This window comes from Mus musculus, chromosome 2 (assembly GCF_000001635.26).
Source record: "Mus musculus strain C57BL/6J chromosome 2, GRCm38.p6 C57BL/6J".
NCBI lineage: Eukaryota > Metazoa > Chordata > Mammalia > Rodentia > Muridae > Mus > Mus musculus.
Window position 1 is genome coordinate 66,216,687 of NC_000068.7, and position 24,144 is coordinate 66,240,830.

The 24,144-nt window shown below is 39.2% G+C and overlaps 1 protein-coding gene across 4 annotated transcripts in view; it reads right to left on the reverse strand.

Moving 5' to 3' along the window:
• Window positions 1-24,144, reverse strand: part of Ttc21b (tetratricopeptide repeat domain 21B) — a 72,888-nt gene that overhangs the window by 32,900 nt on the left and 15,844 nt on the right. For all 4 annotated transcript variants that reach the window (XM_030252122.1, XM_006500263.4, NM_001290669.1 and 1 more), the window contains exons 7-19: window positions 22,837-22,921; window positions 21,101-21,199; window positions 19,535-19,727; window positions 18,887-18,984; window positions 18,357-18,557; window positions 14,603-14,732; window positions 12,296-12,453; window positions 10,045-10,266; window positions 9,220-9,458; window positions 7,390-7,462; window positions 6,829-6,939; window positions 5,968-6,106; window positions 499-605 (exon numbers count right to left, since the gene is read on the reverse strand). In XM_030252122.1, coding sequence (XP_030107982.1) covers window positions 499-605; window positions 5,968-6,106; window positions 6,829-6,939; window positions 7,390-7,462; window positions 9,220-9,458; window positions 10,045-10,266; window positions 12,296-12,453; window positions 14,603-14,732; window positions 18,357-18,557; window positions 18,887-18,984; window positions 19,535-19,727; window positions 21,101-21,199; window positions 22,837-22,921 — 1,855 coding nt within the window. The remainder of the gene's footprint in view (window positions 1-498; window positions 606-5,967; window positions 6,107-6,828; window positions 6,940-7,389; window positions 7,463-9,219; window positions 9,459-10,044; window positions 10,267-12,295; window positions 12,454-14,602; window positions 14,733-18,356; window positions 18,558-18,886; window positions 18,985-19,534; window positions 19,728-21,100; window positions 21,200-22,836; window positions 22,922-24,144) is intronic.

Consider the following 24,144-nt stretch of genomic DNA (forward strand, 5'->3'; position numbering starts at 1 on the left):
AGAAAACTTCTTTTTTTTTTTTTTTAATTCTAATAAAGTGGCATCATATAGTTAAAAAGCAAGCAAGCATTCAAGGTAGCCAGAGGGGAAAAGGGTGATTCATTAATAATATTAACAAAAATAAGCCTTTGTGTGATTATCAAAATGGAAGGCAAATAAAACTAAAAATATCAAGACTATGAAAGATACCTTTTCATATAGTAGACACAGGCATTCAGAAGATGTTATTGAACTTGACAACTGAACACATTATTTTTAAAAACATGACCATCTAAATTGACAAAAGAGGAGATTTTAAATGGTCAGTGTGAAATCTATTAAAGTTGAATTAATAAATAATTTCTATAAAGGAATTGTTGAGGCTTCAATGGTTTCAAAATTGATGTGTACTCACTATTAACCATCTTCAGGCACTGAATCATTATTGGTTTTGATAATTCTTGTGAGTATTGGGCCAACCGAGTATTTTCTGCCCTCTCCCAGTCACACCCACTGTACCTGCTGTAATGCGGCAATCGCGTCGCTGGGTCTCTCCATTTTAGAGTAAACTTTTGCAAGAAGGACTTGGGACCGCCCATCCACCATGAGAGCTGACAACTCACTTACTAAGAATGGAATGCAAAGGGGATAATGTCATCTTAAGCAAATGTCTATATTTCTATACATTAAAAATGTCTTTAAAAGATTTTTTGACAGTGAAAAACTTAAAATTTTAGACAGAGTATAGCCAAACCTTCAAACAAAACAAAACAAAACAAAAACAACAACAACAAAAAACCAGGATGTCGAATAGTAATTGACTTTTAAGAAAATGTGGAGAGCTGGACAGTAACTAGCAATGGTTTTTAGACATTTATTAACAGGTAATCTCACCACTTAGATCGAGATTGCAAACTTTAAGTGTGTAAAGATGTCTGTTTGTTGAAGCCATTAAAATAAAACAGTACCTGGGTACAATTACAAAGGAAATTGCTTAAATTTAATAAACTAGCATCGTTAATGTCAGAAATTGAAATGCCAATGCGTCTGGTTTCTAGTCTAGGCTCATCTAGCTAGTTATGTAATACTAACTACCTAGCATGCTTAAGGTAAGACTTCAAATAAGCCAATTGTGCTAAATAACCCAATCCAAAGCATGCAGTGATCGATGGAATACCTTGTGACTTAGGGGTATGTCAGACCCCTAAATGTGGACAAAGTAAGTGTGCGGCACCACTTATGCCGTGTATGATCCAGGCCACATTGTGCTACAAACTTCTATCTCCACCTTGCTCCTGTGGAGGTCAGAGCAGCCCTTGTGGGAGTTGGTTCTCTCCTTCTTTCATATTGGTCCTGAAATTCAACCTCAGGCTGGCGTCAAGCACTTTTACTATCTGACCCATTTTGCTGGCTCAAACACTTGTTTAACATTTCAACCTAAAAAGTAGTGTTTTTTTTTTTTTTTATAATGAATTTAATTTAATTTAAATCTAGGTAACAAAACGTAGTCTAGCATGAATCAATTTCCAAAAATGGCGGTTTTGTCATAGTAACTTTACAGTAAGAAAAGCTGTGAAGTGGGCATAAGTAACAAGTTTTCAGCGAGTGTGAAAGCCCATGTACCACTGTCTTATCTCTGGCCCAATTAGAGGGGCAGGATGGGCGGGGCTATAAAATGATGTAGCTGGATTGATTCTGAAAAGCTTCGGATCACTTCTGGATTCGGAGGCTGTAGCAGGAGTGTGCAGTTGGGGACGGAATCAGCCAGGCCAGCCAGCTCCTATCCTGACCCGGGAGAGACTGGAGGTAGAAAGTAGAAGGGGAGTAGTGGGAACACAGATTCCGAACTGAGCCAGCAGCTGTGTAAACAGAACGACAGGCACAAGCCAGGAGTTTGATTCTCACCAACTACAAAAGAGGAAAATTGTAAGGAACGCACCAGGCTGGGGAGGTGCATCAGGAACTCAGGTTTCAGCAGAGTAATTTAAAGACTTCTGTTAGAAACCAGATACTAGTATTTATTAGCTGTGGAGACCTGTAGATGCGAAGGGAAGAGAGTTGTAGGCTGCTGACTTTAAAAATAGGGACAGTTTAATGCTAATGAATGAAATAACACATGAAATGTGTGTGAAGGTATGAGTATGCTTCAAGCTGTATTCAGCAAACATTCAGTGAGCATTCCTATACAAACACAACACAGGTAACTTATATAAAATACATCCTTGCATCTTTCCCTACAACCTTAGGCCTCTCTGTGTTTACTAGCTAGATCTGACAGATCCATGCACCCTGTTTGGCATGAGTAAGAAATCACACACTCAATGTATCCATAATTGCGAGGATTTATAGGTCAACTTTATAAAAGCTAAACTAAGACCATTTGGGAGTATTAGAAAGCTTAGGGTAGACTCTTCTTACAGAAGGAAACATACAAAGTGGTAGCAAAAGGAAATCAATGGGACGTGACAGGATTTTCCCTGTCCAATTACATTAAAATATTAGTGCAGCAGGAGGCCTGTGATTGGACAGGGAAAAGGGAGGAGGAGCTAAGAGTTGCAGAGACAGAGAGAGGAGAAGCCAAGATGGAGGCAGAGGAACAGGACGAAGAACCTGAACCAGCATGGCTTTAAATAGGCACAGGTAATCATGGTAGCATACAGGTTAGAATAGTCTAGGTGGGCAGCTTTATCATTATCAACTGGTTCTGAAATTACTGTATTCACATCTTGTGACTTTATTGATAATAAAAATCTGATTAGTTAATTATAACCTTCAAGAGTTTTGATTTAATTGGTTATCAGAATGTGGGACCGCCGATTACAGGGGTTTATGGCTGAGAAGGAACCAGTGGAGCCAGGGGCAAGCGAACCATAGCTGGGAACACAGCAACCAGTTGCTGAGTGAGCTAGCTAGAGAGAGAGTCAGCAGAGTTGTAGCGGCTGACTGCAGGATGGATAGTCGTTGCATAGGGCTGGCATGGCAGCCAAGGGAACTCGGGAGCTCCACCCCAGCCATAGAGTTGGCAGGCAGAGAATAGACATTGCTGGGGTAGAGAGTTGCTGGCAGTAGTGAGGGAAGCCTGCTGGTCTTTTTTCATATTTTCCCGCAACAATGGAATGAAATTGAGTTTCTTACAGAGTCATATATATGGTATCTATTAAGAAATAAAGCCTCGTATTTGAACAAAATAACTAAATTTAAATTGGCTATCCATTTTGAAGATACTATGAAAGAACACCTATGTGGTTGAAAGTTCTTAATTAAAAAACAAAATAAAAAAAGGCTAAGTAACATCTTAAAAGAGTTTCATAACACTGACTAGGAAAGCTTTTTCAAATATAGTAACTTAGAAATCAAAGGAGGAGGATGGTCAGACACAATATGATAAGGCACAGTAAATAGACCCGGTAAAGAAACACCAGCCCCAGCAAGACTATCTGCCAGATCAAGGCAAAGGATTAAGGCAAAGGGGGCCTATTAAAAGCAGCTTGTGATCCATAAATACTAACCCTGGCCTCAGTCACCAAAGAGGTGACATGAAAAGCAGGGCTGTGTCTTATCCTCACAATGACTGCTACACAGTATTATTTATTTATTTATTTATTTATTTATTTATTTATTTATTTATTTTGGTTTTTCGAAACAGGGTTTCTCTGTATAGCCTTGGCTGTCCTTTGTAGACTCAGAAATCTGCCTGCCTCTGCCTCCCGAGTGCTGGGATTAAAGGTGTGTGCCACCACGCCCAGCTTGGGCATTTTTATCTTTAAGAAAGTATAAACTTTGAGGCAAGGTGGCTCATGAATTTAGGCAGCTGAGAGATACGAGGACTGGTGTGAAATCTAGGCCAGCCCGAGCCTAAAGTGAGACCATCCTTCCCACAGGCAAACAAGACAAGAGAATGAAGCAACAGTCAATTCCTGTAAGAACACAGAGGTATACAAACCAAAATCTTATCTCAGTTTTTTTTTCTTATTTTTCTTCAAATACTAATCAATACTAATACTCTGTGAGTAATACATTCTAGCATATGTTTGAAATAGAGGGCTGTATTTGCAAATAAGGAAAGAAATTATAAGACAAAAATTCATCACTACATAATTACACATACACGATAACCTATTGTACATGTGCATATATATATATATCTCATAGATATGTGTGTGTATATATATGTATACACATATATATTGCATACATGTACATATGTATAACCTATCATACATAGTCTAGTGTGCACCTCCATTCCTCAGTTTCCCAAGGGACTGGTTTCAAGCACATCCAGCCAATATGTAAATCCATGGATGTGTAAGTATGTTATGTAGGTGATGCAGTATTGGCACACAACATGCACATGTCCCCTGACACCACTGAAATCATTGCTAGATGACTAATAACACCCAACACAACGCAATGTTACACAAATAGCTCTTCTACCGCGCTAGCTAGCTAGGAAAGAGTCAAGAAAAACGTCTCTACGTGGTTGGGACAAGAACAGCTTTCCCTTGAAATATTTACGAGCCATGGTTGGTTGGATCTGTGGATTCCAGAACATTAACTGTAACTGTGTGTGCATCCGAAGAGAGACAGGAGTAGGCTAGCTTAGGAAATATGCAGGTGTTAATTGGAGTTTTCTCTGGTGAGTGAGAGAGCAAAACTTTGACTTACTTCAGCAATCTCTGAATTCTTAGGTCTTTTAAAAATCTTACAAAATAAACCCTGGACACTTATAAAAATACAATGTGGAAATATTGGGGAAAATATGAACGCATAAATGTTTGCCTAGCACTGTATTCTGAATATAAGCAAGTATTGAGAGAGACGACTCAGTGGTAACAATGCTGCTAAGCTGCACGCCAACCCTAGTTTAATCCTGAATCCTATTTCCCAAGCTGTCCTCTGACCCAAAGGCAAGTGTGTGCACCTGAAATACACACTACAAATCGAAAAGCAGATCAATGTAAAAAAATTAAGGACCAAGTATACACTAAGGATTAAGATATAAGCATATTAGTTGTCATGTGGTTTATGGTATAATGTGGCAAAGCAAAATAATGCCAGTAAAATTAAAAATATTACCAAGTTATAAAACATTAATGCAGATAGTATGAATGTACTGGTATCAGCATATATTTCCTCACATTCTATATGGAGAAAATTGCTGAATAGGTAATACGTTTTATTAAATAGGAAAATCAAAATGGTCACATTTGTATAAAACATAAATAAAAACACAGAAAATATACATTTAATCACATTCTACCTATATGGAATGTAATAAGAAGAGAGTAAGCAGAATTTATGGAACAATAGCTGATTTGTGCATTATTATACTTTTATAATGGCTGACATACTTTTTGTGTGAATGTGCGTATGATGTAGAGGGCATAATCAATGTCAGGTCACCCTAACCTTTGAGATAGGGTTTCACTGGCCCTGGAGCTGAATAACTTGGTCAGCCTATCTGGCCAGGATCAAACAGAAATCCTGTCTCTGTTACTTTATCTTTGAGATGCAGGGTATATAGTGTGGAGGCTTCTTAAAAGCTGTTTAATGTCAGAGCTGGGGGTCCAAACCTAGGTCTTCAAGGAAGCACTGTACCAGAGCTAACTCTGCAGCCTCTCAAGATGCTTCAATTCTTTCTTAAAAATGTAATATTTTTAGAAGATAAAAGATTATAAAAGTGTTGATGTGCTTAAAGACCAGTAATTGTGATTTACATATAACTTTGTTTTATCATTCTAGAAATTTTATAATTTGTTCTTTTATAACACAATGGACTATTTATCTGTTAACAGATTTACCTTTTATTAGACTTAAAGCCCACCCACTTGGTAGAACTGAATCTGGAAAAATATACATGAATTCATACAGCCAACCACATGTAAAAATATCGAGAAAATCAATATGCAATTATATATTATAAAAATAAATAGCCCAGATTTATCAAGTAAATGTTTTTTTGTCATCCAATCATAAAGACTTGCATACCAGGCTCATGAGCTAGAGAGTGCTGGAGCACTTTCTCTGCTTTCTCGTACAGCTTCAGTCTCAGTAGCAGCTCGGCCAGGTCATAGCAAAGGCAATTCTGCTGTCCACTTTTCAGAGCCGCTTCATAATAGGTGATTGCCTAAACAAAGTCCATGTCAATTAGGTTTAAAAAGAGCACAGAGACTCCATACAGCCAAGGCATAAGGCACATCTATAACCAGAAATAATATATTAAGCATTTAGGCACGTATCCGTGCTGCCAGTGAAGTATGCCACTTTTCTTAGGGAATCATAGCGACTAACATCTTTTTTTAAACAATCAAGGGATAACGAACAGTACTTGGCAAAAATATTTCTCTGGAGATTATTCTAAGGTAAGCAAGCTTTCTCAAATGCATCTGCTTTCCTAGTTGGTGCACATAAACTTAACAGTGACCAGGACTAGCAAAAGAATACACAGTCGAGGGCAATCCTTTATCCTACTAGAAACAACAGCAACAGCACAACCACCTTAAAGCACATAGCTTGGCCAAGCTGGTGCAGCAGAACGGAAATGGCTAGGCTACACTATACTGTACATTATACAATGTGATATTAGTGACCTTATGGCCACTATTTGGTTGCAAACACTGAGATATAAGAAACACAAAGGAAAAGGTAGCATTAGAACAATCTCCACAGAGTACGGCACTGGAGAAAGCGAGGCCCCAGGAAACTCTAACGGCACAAATACCAGTGTGCCCACCCAAATGTGGAGATTAAAATCACCAAAGATGTGGAGGGTGGCTGCTGAAGACTTCTCTAGAGCATGTCTCGACCGACTTGACCCACCAGGTGTATCACAGAGTGTGAAGCACTTACCTTTGAGTAATTGTGAGTTTTGACAAGTGCTTTTCCAATTTTTCTTGCCAGTGTTCCATCTTTGGGGTTCTGATTGAGTGCTTGCTCATAGGCCACTATGGCTTCTTCTGGCTAACATTGTCAAGACACAAAGGACAAACTTTAACAAAGAGCTTAAGTGAACCCATTAAAGAGCAATGTTTTAAGAACATATATATTGAACAATATAAATATAAAGTATGCAATTCCAGATAAGTGACTGAAAAGAGGCCAGATATTCCTCACTGTAATTAGACCCACAATGGCAATCGTGATAACAGTCAACAGATCCCTCTCCGCCTTTCTGTTTAGAGGAGACTCCCTTTCTTCTGGGACCATCTCTATTGGGTATAGGACAATCATTGAATTGACTAAGTCAAGATTTTAAAAATATGGTAGAAGCTAACCTTTTATTGCCACCAGCAGAACTCAAATATTAAACACGATGAAAAAGCCAAATTCCTTTTAACAGACAGCTACACTTATTGCAGAGTTCTATAATTTTTTTTTTTAATCTGAGTTCTGCAGAGTTAGAAATTTTACCTCCTGAATGTTCATGTACGCATCGCCGAGGAGCAGGAAAGACCGGGGACTGGGCATTCTCTCAGCAATTTCTCTGGAATTAGACCAATACTACTCAGTTTACTGAAAATTGGCAACATTTACAAACCAGTAAGATAAGATGTCAGCTTATTAAATTCAAGTATACAGTGGCCCTCAGAATACAGCCACTCATATAATCTTATTAAAAGCCACATTCTGCATATGCATATATTTTATATACCGAAATACATTTTTAGTTGACTCTTTCCATTTTGTGACTTGCATGGAGCAGAGTGAAGGTAGACAGCAAACATAAACCCTCGTGTTCCAGGCCTCCTTACCAGGAGGAAAAGATTGTATTGTCCTTCTATACAATCCACGCTCTCATCTTCAAGGTAAAAGCTATGCAGTGAAGTATCTTAAAACTACCAGGTCTTACGCTTCAGTGTCTGCTGCTTACGCATTTGAAGCAATCAGAGTAACCAAGTCTAACCAAGTCTTCTGCTGCACTGTCCAATGTGCTGCAATTAAAGCTTACAACACGGTGTCGGGCTTCTTGCGCAGCATTAAATATATCTTATTTAACTGCTTGAAACCTCTACGATAAAGGTAATTATTACTTCAACTTTACACATGATGCCAAGAATTCATGTCTATGCAAATGAATCAGATTTGTCTGAAACAAACCATACTTTTCATTATTACATCACATAATCTCATTATTACATCACAGCACATCCAAAAGAAACTAAACCTTTTGGGTTTTGTTTGTTTTTCTGCTTTTGGGTTTTGTTTTTTGTTTTGTTTTTGTTTGTTTGTTTGAGACAGAGTTTCTCTGTGTAGCCCTGGCTGTCCTGGAACTCACTCTGTAGACCAGGCGGGCCTCGAACTCAGAAATCCACCTGCCTCTGCCTTCCAAAGTGCTGGGGTTAAAGGCGTGCACCACCACTGCCCTTATTTTGCTTTTTGGAGGCAGAATCTGACTACAAAGTCTCTTTGGCCTGAAACTTTTACATAGGGCAGGCTGTTCTCAAACTCATTCACAGCAATTCTCCTGCCTCAGGCTGCTTAGTACTACAAACCACCATACTGGGCTCTCTTAAAAACAGTGTAGAAACATACTTTCATATTTACACTCCTCCAGCAACAACCAAAGATGCTGGTTTCTCTGAATGCTAAATACTTACAAGAATCTGAGCAAACTTCTTGGTTAGAACATTAGGTAACTCTGATGAGCAAGGGCTGACTTAGTCTATTCACTTCTAGCCACACCCCCCCAAGTGTGTCTGTACAATGACTGTTTCATTTGTGAAGAACAGCACATGCTTGCATGTGTGTCCCAGTGACTTTTATGGCCTTGGTTTGACAAAGCTATTGAAGCTATGCTCACTCACAAAAGAAAAGGTGAATTCACACCTTGGAGGTTGCCACATATTAACTTATATTTTCCTCTTCTACAACAGATATGCCACATATTAAATATGCCTGTGTATCCCCTGGATTACTGCTGCATAATGTTGTCATCAGAGTACATCTATCTCTTGTTTTTTCTTTACACAAACAAATCTAAATTTTTGATTTAGATCAGATCTAAAATGAGCATTTGATAACAAGATTTGAGAAACTACCCGGCCACACTTGGCCACACACTGAAGCAATGGTAGTTCTGTTTTAGGGTAAACCCCTTGACGAGAGTGGTCCTGGGCAGAAGGAAGATGACCATTTCCAGACAAAGATTTGTAAAGGATTTGTGACATACATGACAGGTATAGAAAGTAACCATGCTGGTTAATTTCAGGAGGGAAGGGTGGGAAGCAAGGAACTGCTTACCTGTAACAAGTGATATACAACATTTTCTCTTTCCTATGCTTCAGATAAATATCTGCCATCTTTTCTTTGGCCTCTATAAAATAAGGCTGTTCGGTTGTGACATTTCGAAGCATGCTTAATGCACGATCCGTATCTCCTTGGGCCAGAGCCAGGTCTGCATTAGCAATAGTGACACGTAATTCTTCACAAGTTCCCGAAAACTCATGGATGGCATCCTGTAAAACCTTTGCTGCCTCATGCTGTAACGCGAAAATTAAAGACTGTTCAAAATAGGCGATGAGTTACCCGAAGAGGAGATTTACCTACCAAAACACAGTGACTAATAATCTATGTCAGTACATTCATGGTATTTAAAAATAAACAGATACAATTTTAGGGAAAGTCTTCAAATTTAAAAGTCTAAAACCAGGTGAGACTATAAGTATTAATTAAATGTCTGGGTTTTTGGTTTGTTTGTTTTTTTTTTCTTTTTTCTTTTTTGTTTTTAACAACCAAAATAAGAGTCCCTGCTATTATTTTGGAACAGAATTGTAAATTACATGAATGCATTTCATGGTGGCCAACATAGGCACACTGAGAAAGTAACAGGAGCAAATAACAATTAACTCCCAGGCACTTGCAAAATACACTTTTTAGTGAAAAGTAAGGAAAAATAAGTTGATAAGATTTGACAGTTTGTCAAGGGACCTCTCTATATTACATACATATATGTAGAAAATTATTCAACTAGAAATATGGCTCTATGTATTCCATGTTACATCAAAGAGGAGGGAATTAGTACAAACGCACACACACACAACAACGCTCCAGTCTGAGTTAACATACCTGTTCTCCATTTAAGCGGTGGACCTCCACCAACTCCAGGAAGATGGATAACCGATGGCTCGCGTCCACCTCAGTTCTGTGCTTTGATTTCGAGGAGGCTCTGCTTCTCCTCATTCCTGGCAGGTTCATTGCCATGTGCAGAGTTTTAATTGCTTCTGCTACTTCCCCCATTTTCTTTTGTGACTGTGCTTTGATTAAATGATATAATGGGTACTCTCTCACCTGAGAAGCAAATGACCAACGGTTCTTTGGAGTGCATACAATGGAAATCAGAATTTATGACCATCAAATAGGAGATGAACACCTGGAGTACAGCTAGCTCATTTGTGAGCGTATCCTCAAAGCATGTTTCTGACCTCCTATTTTTCACTTCCTAATCATAATTTTAAATAAAATTTTCATTAGAAGGACTTGCAAATAATAAAAAAAAACCTCACATACTGAAATTCACCAGGCTCAAACACTATACATCTCAATGAAGCATACTGTTGGAAGCCTAACCATGCTGATTCTAACAAAAACTGTCGATCCAGCCTCCTTTCTTGAATGTCAAACACAAACAAGTGAGTGTTTCCTGATAGTCTACCAAAAGATCCTAAAATATGAGTTTTCAGTAAAGGGATGACTTTATTTGAGTCTCCTCTCCTAGTGATATGCCTCTTAGATTTCTAGGAAAAAAAGTTTTCATTTTTACTCTTGTAACTTTCAATACTATAAGTTACAAAGCGTTTTCATTGAACACTGGCCTTTCCTTATCATCCTACTCCAAAATACAGAATAAAGAGCTTTCCACTGTACTTCACCTGTAAACATAGAGGACATGCAACAAACTAGAATAAGCAAATGAAGACAAGCCAGAGGAGACGGCCTTCAGGGCAGTGGTGCGGAAGCCACCAAAGAACCAGGAGCCCAGTCCTCCGTGTGCTAGAGGCCGTGCACCTGCAGGGCTAGAGAACACTCACATCTTACTCCTCCCCCAGAGACTGATGCCCAGGGCATGAGCAGAGCACAGGGGACCCCCAATCCAGACATCTACTGTCCTCAGAAAAAGCAGGAATAAATGTGGACTCTTAGAACTTGACATCTCTAGCTCATATGATGGTTTTCCCATGAGACCTGGAGTGAGCCATCGGCTTAAGGCTTCCTTCCATGAGCCGAAAAGCAGCTCATATTCACAGAAAGTAACTGAATTTTCCTGCATAGTAACAAGGGTTTCTAGAACTTCAAACTACATACTGTTCATTTCCAACATTAGTGTGTATTCTCTGACAATGAACCTAAAAAGAGACTATGGGAAAATAATTCTAGGAGGTTGCTGAGCTCTTAACAGTACTCCTAATACTTGGGATGGAGGAGGCAGGAGGATTGCTGTAAATTTCTTGACAGGCTAGTCTACAAAATGAAACAAAGGCCAGCCTGACCTACAAAGAAAGATACTGTCTCTAAAAATAGAAGAGAAAGAAAGGAAGGAAGGGAGGAAGGAAGGAAGAAAAAGAAAGGATCAAGAAAAAACGAGCAATACCATTTATTGACTTTATCCATAAAAATAGTTGGTATATTTCTCCATGGTCTAAAATGATTGTATATGTGATTGCTACATTTAATTCTCATTCTAACAACTGCTATTCTACAACTTATATAGAAAAGGAATAAAAAAATAAAAAATAAAAAAAATTTAAAAATTAAAAAAATAAAAAATTAAAAAATTAAAAAATAAAAATAAATAAAAATTTAAAAAAAGAGAGAGAGAAAAGGGGTGGGGTAAAAAAAAAAGAAAAGGAACAGGCTTGGAGATAAGTAGAGTCTACAGGTTGATCCCTGAATTTTCATTATCAAATCAGATGAATTTATTTTGTTTTTGAACTGCTGTGTGTGTGTGTGTGTGTGTGTGTGTGTGTGTGTGTGTGTGTGTGTGCACGTGCGTGCGCACACTTTCTGATGGGCTTTCCATATTGTGCAGTCTGGCCTGGAGCTCCCAGTCTCCAGCCTTCTAAGTACCTAGGACCACAAGCACCCTCTGCCCATGAAATTCGACATTGTGGTGGTTGTGTTAGGGCAACTGACACAAATTTTCATCTATATCAAATACACCTGAATTTTTCTCCTATTTCTTGTTATTTCAAATTTCTATTAAAATATTTTCTGGCAAAGATTTCAATTCGCATGTAAAACAATTGAACACAAACACATTCACTTAAAGTTCAAAGGCAGTGGTACATCTTAGCTTGGAATACTCATCTGGAATACTCACATTAAAATTGTAGCTCAGACAAAGTTCAAGCGACTGCGAACACAGCTTGACTTTGTCTTGGGACAGGTACACCTGTGCCATCAGGAGGTGAGCCTCCGCATAGGAGGGGCTGTGCTCGAGGCAGTGCTGCAGATTGTTGTATGCCGCTTCAGTGTCACCTAACAAGGGAAGCCACACCATGGGGCTTCAGCACTCAGAGCTGGAGCTCCAACAGAACCCAGAATACAAGAAGTTACATTTGGCTGTTTAACGTCTCTGTCCGTGAACCTGGCCTCCATTCCTACTTGCACCAGCTAGCTTCCTTGTAGTTACTTAAAGAACAGACTCATATTTCAGTCAGGACAACAGTTGGTCACAGCAAACCAGGGAAAATATAAAAAGACGGCAAGAGGTCCCCATTATTACTGGCAGGACTAAGAATCTATATTTATTTTCCTTTAAAAAATGTTTTGTTTATAACTGCATTAAAATGGGTTTCAAGGCTGTGGTTGTTTCAACTGAGAATTGAGGCTTGAGCATTTGAACTCTTGGTGGCTAGTTGGGGCCACTGGTTGGGGGTTTAGAAGTGGTAGCCTTGCTGGAGGAAGTACAACACTGGGGGTGGGTGCTGAGAGGTTCAATGCCACTCTACTTCTAGTTCACTTTCTTTGCTTCATTCCTGCATTTGAAGACGTATGCTGTCAACTGACTGCTTTAGCCACCATGCCTGTGTTTGGTGCCCTGCACCCTGCCATGAGAGAGCCTTACCCAACTGGAACAAACAGCTCATGTGACTGAAGTTAGGGTCTCCATTGCTGTGAACAGACACCATGACCAAGGCAAAACTTATAAGGACAACATTTAATTGTGGCTGGCTTACAGGTTCAGAGGTTCAATCCATTATCATCAAGGTGGGAGCATGGACATTTACAAATCTAGAAGGCTGCAGTGTCTTTTACACTAACAGAGAGGACACATTCTACAACCAGGCTACGTGATTTTGTGTAAAATAGGAAAAAGGCCAAGGATACATCCCTGAAATTCTAAATCATGAAATGTAGATTAAAATGCAGCACCAAATGAAATAGCAAATAATTTGATCAAATCTGCTAACAATCTGTAAATCTAAAAAAGTCTGCTTAACCTTACAACGTTGGTTAAGATTTATGTGATAAGGATGCTGAAGTTGAGATGGAGAAGACTCTCGGGCTGGAAAGGGGTCCCCCCAGTCCCCATCCCCACATCATCTATGTGTGACAGTCTCGTGCTGGAAAGGGGTCCCCCCAGTCCCCATCCCCACATCATCTATGTGCGACAGCTTCCTTGTGATGCAGTGCACAGTGACTTGTATGCTGCCTTCCACATATGGCTTAAGTACACATTACAAGGCCCACTTCCCGCCCCACCTTTCTACAATAGTGGAAGACGAGGCCCTAAGTTATTTTCTGTTCAAACGCACTTCATCTTTACCTGTTGTCAATAGAAAAAAAAAGCATGGTAAAACTCAGTTTCCTGGATCACAAGAGCTCAGCCTACTAACTGAATTCACACAATACCATTCCCCCTCCTCAGAGGTAGAGAATAACATGCCATTTACTGGCGGAGCTAGCACAGTAACTTACTAAACATATTGTTAAAGTCTGGCAACCAACCATCAGCCAGGTCAGCAGTAATTCTGGGATCTTTAGTATTGCCATGTCTAATACCTAGAACCGTGAAAGCCAAGGGGGACAAGAATGGTTAGCACAACACATCTAAGTGTCTCAGTGTTGCAGGACCCAAACAGAGTGCTGATACCAATCGTAGCCCACAGCCCATGGTGTACTATAATAAGTAAAATTTAACAAAATAAAAGAGGTAAGTGGCTAAGACTACATGTGTAGTGGTTTAGCTTTTCCCAGATGGTATTGCAAGAGATTTTAGATGACTAAGTCTCTGCTCCATGTCTTTATCGTATGCCTTTGGTTCACTAGAACATCTACAACCTACACTGTAAGGTTTCTGTTCATTCTCAAATACACTTTTAATGCTTGGACAGATTCTCTTACTTGTTATTAGGTTTTCAAGTGAAAACTGTGTAAGATGAAGAAAGATTAATAACAACTTATTAGGGTTGCTTGTAGGTTCATGGGGTATGAAACAAATCTAAAATAGTAGCTTTTGAATTTTGGTTTTAATTTCATATTAAACATACACATTCACAGACAAAATACGCATTGTTATGCGACCATTCTCCCTGGACAGGAGTACAGAACCTATTCACACCTTGGTCATTACCAACACCACAATCAAACTCCTACGTTATTTTATGTGATAAGCATATATCACCTGACAAATACTTCACTTTGGCCATTAGGAAGACAGCTTGTGGAAGACCTGGTACACTTCTTATAATCGTCTCCAGGACTGAAGAACAACGTCTGAGAACTGGAGAAAGAGGTTGTCCAGGACCTGCAGGCTAAACAAAGAAAATCAGATTGTTTTCTAAGTTTATAATCGTATGTAGCCAGGACTAAACACACACTTAATTTTAGTGTGACTGATATGATAAAAGAACCTAGTGTTTATTATTTAATTTCTCTTAGTTTTTTTATACTACCTTTGCTATAGAATTGTACAAATATTAAATTAAATTATTCCTTATTTCATCTGTGAATAGGCTTATAAATTATTGTTCAGTTCTGTACAGTTAATTATGTGACTTTTATGTAATTAATATTTTGATAACTATGAAGTAGTTATCAGTTCAAAATTTATCAGAGAAACACCTGTTAAAAGAAAAGACAACAGAGAGTTCTTGCTTAGAGCCTCTGCATTGCTTCGTTGATGCTGTTCTTTCGACCTGATAGATGGTCTTCCCCAGTCCCTTCAGCTGATGTCCAATCATCTTCATCCTTCAGGTCAATGACTGTGTTGTCTTATAGAAGATCACTCTGATTATGAGCCACATAACTTACAATAAACTCTCACATCTCCTTTCCTATGCTGAGGCACAGAACATGTTCCCAAAAAAATACTCAAAATCTGACTATTGCCTAAATCACCCCAAAGTCTTCAAATCTCTGCAGCACATATTTCCTAGTGTTTCCCACCTAGACAGGCTTCTTTTATGGGTCTCTATGCATCTTCAAGACCAGAGTTTTATACTTGTCTGAATGGAAACTACAGAAATCTTTAAAACTGTTGTGATGACTAATACCGACTTTTCACTTGCCAGGATCTCCAATAACCTGTGATACAATGCTCTGGCACTCCTGTGAGATGGGAAGACCCACCCTAAATGTGGGTGAGTCCATGCTATGAACTGCAGTCCTGAGCTGAATACAAAGGGAAAAGGAACTGAGCTCCAACATTCATCTTTTCGGCTTAATCGGCCACCACAGGTTCCTGCTGTCCTGCATCCTCCATCATGTTGGACTGTGCCCACAAACTGTGAGCCAAAATAAACAAACCCTTCCTTCCCTCCTGCCCTCTCCCTCCTGCCTGCCTGCCTGCCTGCCTGCCTGCCTGCCTGCCTGCCTGCCTTCCTTCCTTCCTTCCTTCCTTCCTTCCTTCCTTCCTTCCTTCCTTCCTTCCTCCCTCCCTCCCTTCTTTCCTTCCTTCCTTCCTCCCTCCCTCCCTCCCTCCCTTCCTTCCTTCCTTCACTTTTGTTGGGTATTTTGCTACAGCAACAACATAAGTCATTTACACAAATATTTCCCACCAGAAAAATAAAGTAAACGATGGTAGGTATGTAATCGTGACCTTGCCACTTGATAAGAAATACTGAGAACAATTCTCACTTTTTTCTTTTATCTTATGTTGTTTGTTATATTTTGAGACTAGGCCTCACTCTACACCCTGGCTGGCCTCAAACTCACAATCCTCTTGTCTCTGCTACCTAAGAGCTAGAATTACGGCAGTATCACCGAAATAAACCCAGCCATTGTTTTATCAGGGTTTCCTTGTATACAGAAAAATTAAAACAGAAGTCTAGAGACAATCTTTGAGATTCTGCTTGTTAGATTAAAATTAAAAAAAAATGTGCGGAAGAGGCCAATGAACAAGGAATAGAGCTGAGGCCAGAGCTGCCTTTCTTGAATGTTCCCATGAAAACAGCATTATGAAGCTGACCAAGTTATAATATGAGGATAAAAACTTCATCATGGGAAAACAGGATATGTAGTTAGAGACCTAGCTATCAAGTAATGTATTGTTTTGTGAACTACCTATGCTTTTGTTCATTCTTAGCACAGTTAACAAAGAAATCCTTTGAAGTACTCAAGGACTAAAACCTTGTCTGTCCCTGTTGCCCGACTCACAGTCCACGCCACTGATCATCTGTGTTCCTGTGAGCATCTGCATCAATTGTTCCCTTAGTCTCCAAGCAGCTGCTTCCACAGGTCCCTTCAATTCTCTGTCGCATGGTGAGGCCGACTCTGACACCCTCACACACATTCTCACGTCCTCTACCCTGCTCCATTAGCTCCTTACACCATACACCACTATTCATTCTAGTCTTCTTATGGTATATGCTCCATCCTTTTAAACTATATCTCTTTAAACAAATGTTGTAACTTGTTGTTCCCCAAGCATGCTGTCATCTCTGCATAGAGTGCCAGATGTGGTATAAAACATCTGCAGAAAGAATCCTAGATGCAGAGTAAATACTGAAATATGCATTCAATCTACCAAGCAACTTGCATGGACTTGGGAAACTGAGCTCAATCAGTCTGAACTAATAATCAAGTATTATTCTGAAAGAGCATATTTTTTAAAGGTTATAAAGGCCTGGAAAATGACATGATGTTACAATATGCAGAGCTCACCCAGGGAAGATCATTTTTCTCTTTTTCACTGTTAATATAGCATGTAGTGGTGTAATTCGGGGCATGGTGTTGCTAATAATTTTGGTCTTAGCAATGAGTACTGAATAGCCTTACCTGAAAAGCCTGTGTAGAAACATAAGCCATGTACAAGGAAGTTAGGTTATGTGTGCTTACTGCCAGTGCAAAAGGGATGATGCCGAGGGAGTGCGGGGAACTCTGCAAAGGATCCCCAGGTGTCTAGGGCTACAACTGAAAAATGCTAATGCTTGCAAAAGACCATTGTTATCTCCAAGCTGGATCAAACAGATGGCAGCTGACAATAAGGTTCCACATAAAATGAAGATCAAGAGCTAAAAGGAACATGATAACTGAAGAGTATAAAATACACAAAAGAAGAGAAATGGCAAGAAATAAATGTGGAAATATTCCAGAAATAAATAATCTTGAACTCAAAGGCATGAGTGGAAGACAATAGTATTTGTTAACTCGTAACTCAGCAGGCATACATATTTCTTCGGCAATTGCTGGAGACCACTGGATAAGAGCAGTGACTGCTCTTCCATAGGTCCTGAGTTCAATTCCTAGCAACCACATGGTGGCTCACAACCATCTTTAATGAAATTTTATGTCCTCTTCTGGTGTGTCTGATTACAGCTACAGTGCATATAAATACATGAATAAATAAATAAATAAATAAATCTTAAAAAAAAAAAGGTAATGGATTTCAATGCATGCATACAGAAAAACCACAGGGAACTTCTCACACCAGAAGTAAGTAGTCCAAATATAAACATCTACTTTACATGAAGAATCTAAACATGATTCTTCTTTGGACTAAGTAACTAGCTGCTCTCTGTGTCATTCCAAGGAGCAAGAGGAAGAGTCAGCGATCCACTTCTAACACAAAGGAGTGTTTGAGTTCATGTGAGAAATGGTTTCATTAGTTTTACAAAAGATACCCAGTTTTGAGTTTGCCCAAGGTGAAATAACACTTGATGATTTTATCAATCAGATTCAAATATGTAGCAAGCATGAGAATTAACCACCTTGAATATTTCTAGCTCAGTTTTAGGATTTAAAAAATTGAAAATAATTTTTACTAATCAATATTATTTGGTAGTAATCCTTTTTATAAAGACTGTTTTAAAATGGTTTCAATGAACAGAATTATGAGTATTAATTACAGATACACTTGCACATGTTCAATAGAACTTCTTAGCACTGTCTATGGGACCCATGGAACACCTTTGTGGATAAGAGGCAGAGCTCCCTACCTGAATTGGACAGAGATTCAGATACTCGGTAACAACTTCTAGTAAGAAGTCAGGGTTGAGCTTCTCAAAATACTGTATGCCGAGCGGGAGGTCTTCCAAGTGTGAAAAGTGAGTATTCACAACATCATTCAACAAATTTATAACTTCATCCTGACGATTATTTTTTTTCGTAGCAAGAACCGCATGCAAATACATTAATTCCTGAAAAGTAAGTAGAGTTCAGAAGTTATTCCATTTGGCTATAAAGCCATTTATTTGTCTACATTTCAAAGGTATATCAAAGTATTATTTATAAGAAAGTATTTAAATGTTTGATATAAAATCATTCAAACCTAAGTGTTAGCTGAATGGAATTTTAGGACCACGGAGAAGAGTATTTAAAGTCAAGTGGCATAGAGGTAAACCAACACATGACACTGTACATTAAAGTCAGTGCTCATGCACCATGCAGAGCTAAGGATGAACGGTCACTTAAAGTCTCATGGCTTATAAACAGCAGCAGCCATCTGCTGTCTGATAAAACGCCGTACCGCAGATTTCCCCATTGACTGCTGGAATTCACTGAAGAACTCCAACTGCTGGTCTGCATCTTGCAACTGCCCCTCTATTAACTGACATCGGATAAGTCCTGAAATCAAACAGAAACAATCAGGGCCTATTCCAACCAACTGAACTAAGTTAATGGCTGGGGGAAAAAAAAATACAGCCAGGGGAGGGGTGGGGAAGAAAACAGGCAGCCAGGAACTATGTAAACTCTTTTACTGCACAATCCATAACTTGATAGAAGCAACCAAATAATATCCATTCTTTCAAGATAGTATTTGAGAATTAAATAGATATTTTTAAAGCTATATGACTTTTCCATTTACGCATAGTAGAAAGGGTTTAATTTTTTGTTTGTTTGTTTTTTTGTTTTTCGGGTGTGGTGGCGCACACCTTTAATCCCAGCACTCGGGAGGCAGAGGCAGTCGGATTTCTGGGTTTGAGGCCAGCCTGGTCTACAAAGTGAGTTCCAGGACAGCCAGGGCTATACAGAGAGACCCTGTCTCGAAAAAACAAACAAACAAACAAAAAACGAACAAACAAATGAAAGAGTTTAATTAAAAAAAAAATCTCCATTCTCTGCTTGAGTGGGCAGATGCGTGAGGCGAGCACCCAGGGAGGAAGTGTCAGCGTACCGGTGACAGCAGAGATGTTGCTCTCATTCAGCGTCATGGCGGTCCTGTACCACTTCCAGGCCTCCTTGACCTTGCCTTGGAGAATCATTTGGTAGCCGAGCTCTGTAGCAATTTCTGCTTGCTGGGGAGTTAAACTAAATGCTTTTTCTAGGAAACTTTGAACTTTCTGGAGAATGAGTTGATTACGTCCACACTGTGAAAGAGAAACCAAACCACTTTAGACAAGAAGTGCAGTCTCGGAATATCAGACCGATTTTTCCACTCTTACATATACAGCTTGGATTTCACAGGACGGAAGAAAGGGGAGTCAAGATTACTTAAGAAGGAAAGGCATTCATTCTATCATCTGGATACGACATCAAGAAACAGCATATGGCCCACCCTCCACAAGTTGTCTATTTTAATAAGTACTGTTTTGTGACATTGCCATCTTGACACATAGTTCTGTTATACAAAAACATGATTTCTTTTCAAATTAGATAGGAAAATCTTTATTTTATGCTTTCTAAATAAGTGTACATAATTAAGTAAAAGTCCCCTTTCCATTTAGGGCAACCTGTACCAATAAGGAAAGTATTTTAAAAATATGTGCCATAAATTTTTTGAAAAAAAAAAAACAACTTCACCTAAAAATTTGTTGATGCCAATGCTGGAAAGTAACTATTGAACATACAAAATTTCAAGAGCAAAATATTCTGATTATTTTGATAAACAAACAATTCTATAATCATTCTAAAAAAATGATGAACTTGTATCTGGGGTAGTAACACAAATAAAGAAAAAATATCTTTATTCATACTTTTAGTTTTTTTTCTTTCTTTTAAATTTCATACATCTTACATATTTTAAAATAAGGTAACTGTTACAGTTTAACAATTCATATCCTTAATAGTTTTCTTTCAAGTTAGTTTGATAATTGGCTTTGCTATTCTGTGGTATTTTTTCTTCCATCCCTGTCATCTTGCCTGTACAGAATTCTCATAACAGAACATAACAGAATCATGCTTTTATAACAACAGCAGCAGCAGCAGCAGCAAATCCAAGACACTGGCCTTTTCCTCCACTGAAACACTCTATTACCCATTTTAACAGATTTTCCCAAAGAAGCACAGAGCACCACTAAACCTAAACACTGGATTCTGTCTTCCTTTGTCTGGAAGGCTCTCTTTAGCTCTGAGAGCCTCTTCTTCATGATCCCTGAAGGCTAGAAAGGTGAAGCCAGAATCTCCTGAGTGTCCTTCTGTGGGACCCAATAAGACGCTAAGGTTATATCCGGTTCACTGCAAGCCATATGTTCCTCAGCACTCCACCCACTGACTAACTGCGAACTTGTTTTAAGATTAACTTATTTGTTTTATGTATATGAGTGCTCTATCTGCATGTACACCTGAATGCCAAAAGAGGGCATCAGATCACACTAGAGATGGTTATGAGTCACCATGTGGTTGCTGGAGATTGAACTCAGGACCTCTGGAAGAGCAGACAGTACTCTTAACCACTAAGCCATCTCTTCAGTTCCAACTGCTAACTCTTAATGATAAGAGTCTGGCTTGTAGGCAATCTTACCGTTCTGCTGAAGGCTAGTGTAATCTTATAAAAAAGTTGAGCATTCTGTGGTTCCATGACATCCAATGCATTTCCTAAATTTTCCAGCTTGGTAGCAGCCTAAGACAAAATAAACAGTAAAAAAGTATTTAATTCATGAATACATACTCTAATATACTATGACTTATATATTTTTAAAGATTTACTTATTTTTATTTTATGTGCATATGTGACTGCCTGAATGTATGTATACACACCACGTATGTGCCTGATACCTGTGGAAGCCAGAAGAGGATGCTAGACCCCCTGAAACTGTTGCTACAGTTAATTGTATGCTGCCATGGGGATGCTGGGAAGTGTATCCATCTTCTTCAAGAGCAACAAAGTACTCATCACCACTGAGCCATCTCTCCAGCCCCCATTACTCATAATTTAAGAGACCTTTGTTTTCACAAATATCTTCCATCTAGTGTGTGTGTGTGTGTATGTGTGTGTGTGCACCCGCGCACTGTAGTGAAGTGTATGCATGAGCAAATGTTTGTGTGCACATGGTTTTTGTATGTACATGTCGGTGTATAGAAGTCAGAAGTTACTTTTGAGAGAGGTGAGAGAGGATCTCTCACCGAATCTGGAGTTTATTCATTCTGCAGGACTGGCTGGTAAGTGAGCTCTCGGTATCTTCCTGTGACTCCTTCCCCAGTGCTAGAAATATAAGCATGGGCCATCACGCCTAACATTTTATGGGTTCGAGAGATCCAAATTCAAGTCTTCATGACTGTACAGAATCTACATACTGATTGTTTTCCTAGATCCCCCAAATGGAATCTAAAGTGTCTCTGCTTTTTAAAAAGCTCCAGTAATTACACATAATTACTTCTTGCTAATACCCATCACTGAATAAAAGCTTTTAGATGGGTAAAGATAGCCATAGTTATTCAACAAGTGAACATATTGAGCTCTACAATAATGAAGTCATGCCACAAAGGTTGTTGGAGTGATAATCTAGTTACAAAAATGTTACATGCACCTTTGGAGTGCCCAGCATTGAAATGGTTTCTACAATAGGAAAATCTTGAAAGTAATTAGTACAAATATTTTTTGTTGTTGTTCCTGGTTTGTTTCTTTTGGGGCTGAGAATCAGGCTTGCACATACTAGGCAAACCTCTCTCCCACTGAGCTGTAGTCCCAGCCTCAAGTAATAAACAACAAGTTCATAGAAGATTTGATCCACTAAGATTCTTCTAGTGCCTACTAAAGTACTGTTACATTAGCCAAGTTAAACATGCAGACCTCTCGTACACCACCCTTGGCTACAGATTAGATTTTGCAATCCTTCGCCAGCGTCTACTGGGTGAGTGCAGTAGCAATGAAACAGGTGTAATTGTTATAAAGATTTCACGCTAAGCTCAGTTAACTCACACAAACTCAACTAAGCTGCAAACGTACTGTGATTCTAGATATGTATATTCATGTCTAGATCACATACAACACTATGTACCAGCATCTTATGTAAAAATACATGCACTCTTATTAATAATCTAAAAACATTCGAGAGAAATTTCCCCGCATACTTTTGCTTTACTAGCTGGTACAGGAAGCTAAAGTCTTTGTAATGTTCTGGCAACCAATTAAAACCCATAGTAAACATTCTGAGATAGAACTTCGAGCTTCGAATGAATACGCCCTCGTGCATTGATAACAGTGTGTGATGAAATTCACCTTGACATAGGTGGCTTATGTTACACAAGACAATTTACCTTCTCTACGTCCCCTTCCCTACACAGATAATACAGAGCCAGCATCCTCAGCGCCTCCACGTTGTGATTGTCTTGAAGCAGCAGCCTGCATGCAGGAAAACAAGCCAGTTAATAATAAAAGAACCTTTTCCCTGTTGTTGTGCGAGGGCTTAAAAGTTTAGTGACTTGACTCTTCTACTCCAGAAAACCACAACAATGATACTTTAGTGAAAAAGTTATCTGCAATTTAACTTTTAATGTTTTAGGATATGAATAGAGGTTGTGCCTGCTTCATTTAACACTGTAGAGATGCTACTTGAAGTATTAGTTAAGTATACGCAACAATGTATGGCAAGTTGCATTCAGGAGCTGGAGCCAGGCTCGTGGTTAAGAGCACCTGCTGCTCCTGCAGAGGACCCAGGTTCAGGTCCAAGTGCCCTGCAGTCTCCGGGACCTGACACTTTCCCCTGGCCTCTAAAGGAAGCACATACATTTGGTGCACTTACATACAAGCAGGCAAAGCATTCACATACATAGAAGAAAATAAGGAAATGAGTAAAAATTTAAGGAGTTGAGTTTACCTCAAGGTTTTCATTAAAACAATTCTAATGCCAAAATGAGTGAAATATTTACATACGTATTAATTTATTCAGAAATTCAAAATAGACTCCTATGTGATAAAATATAAAATGGAAATTTTGAAAACATTTATTAATCACCAAGAAAAAATAGGCATAGGTCTAGCAAGATACAGTCTCTGCTATAAGAATTTTTATGAAATTTTATGAAGTGGCATAGTGAAAGTAATTGTTCAAAAGGGATCATGTATAAAGCACCCTCTCATGAGTACATGAAACAATACATTGGGACCCACTTTCTGTCCCTTCTGAATATGTCTTCTGCTATGCAACTGTGCAGTTCTTCCCTGAAGAAGCTGGAGTGTGCTGTATGGCACCGTGCCTACAGGCTGGGCTATTTTCTTTGCTTCAGCCAAAGGGATGATGGCAGAGATGGTTTTCTTTGCTCTGCCACTGGTGAATGAGCCAAGCCAGGCCAGATTGGAATATATACAGGCAGGTTTACTGGGAAGCTCCTCTCTGGCAGGTCCCCAGGCTCCAAGGACCTAGGCCAGAGAAGTCACCATGGGGAGAGAGAAGGTGGGGAAGGGGAAGTAAAGGAGAGAGAAAGCATGTGAAGAGAGAGAAGGAGAATGAGAGGGGAGGAGAAGAGGAGAGGAAGGAGAAGAGGAGAGGAAGGAGAAGAGGGAGGGGGAGGGGGAGGGGGAGGGGGAGGGGGAGGGGGAGGAGGAGGAGGAGGAGGAAGAGGAGG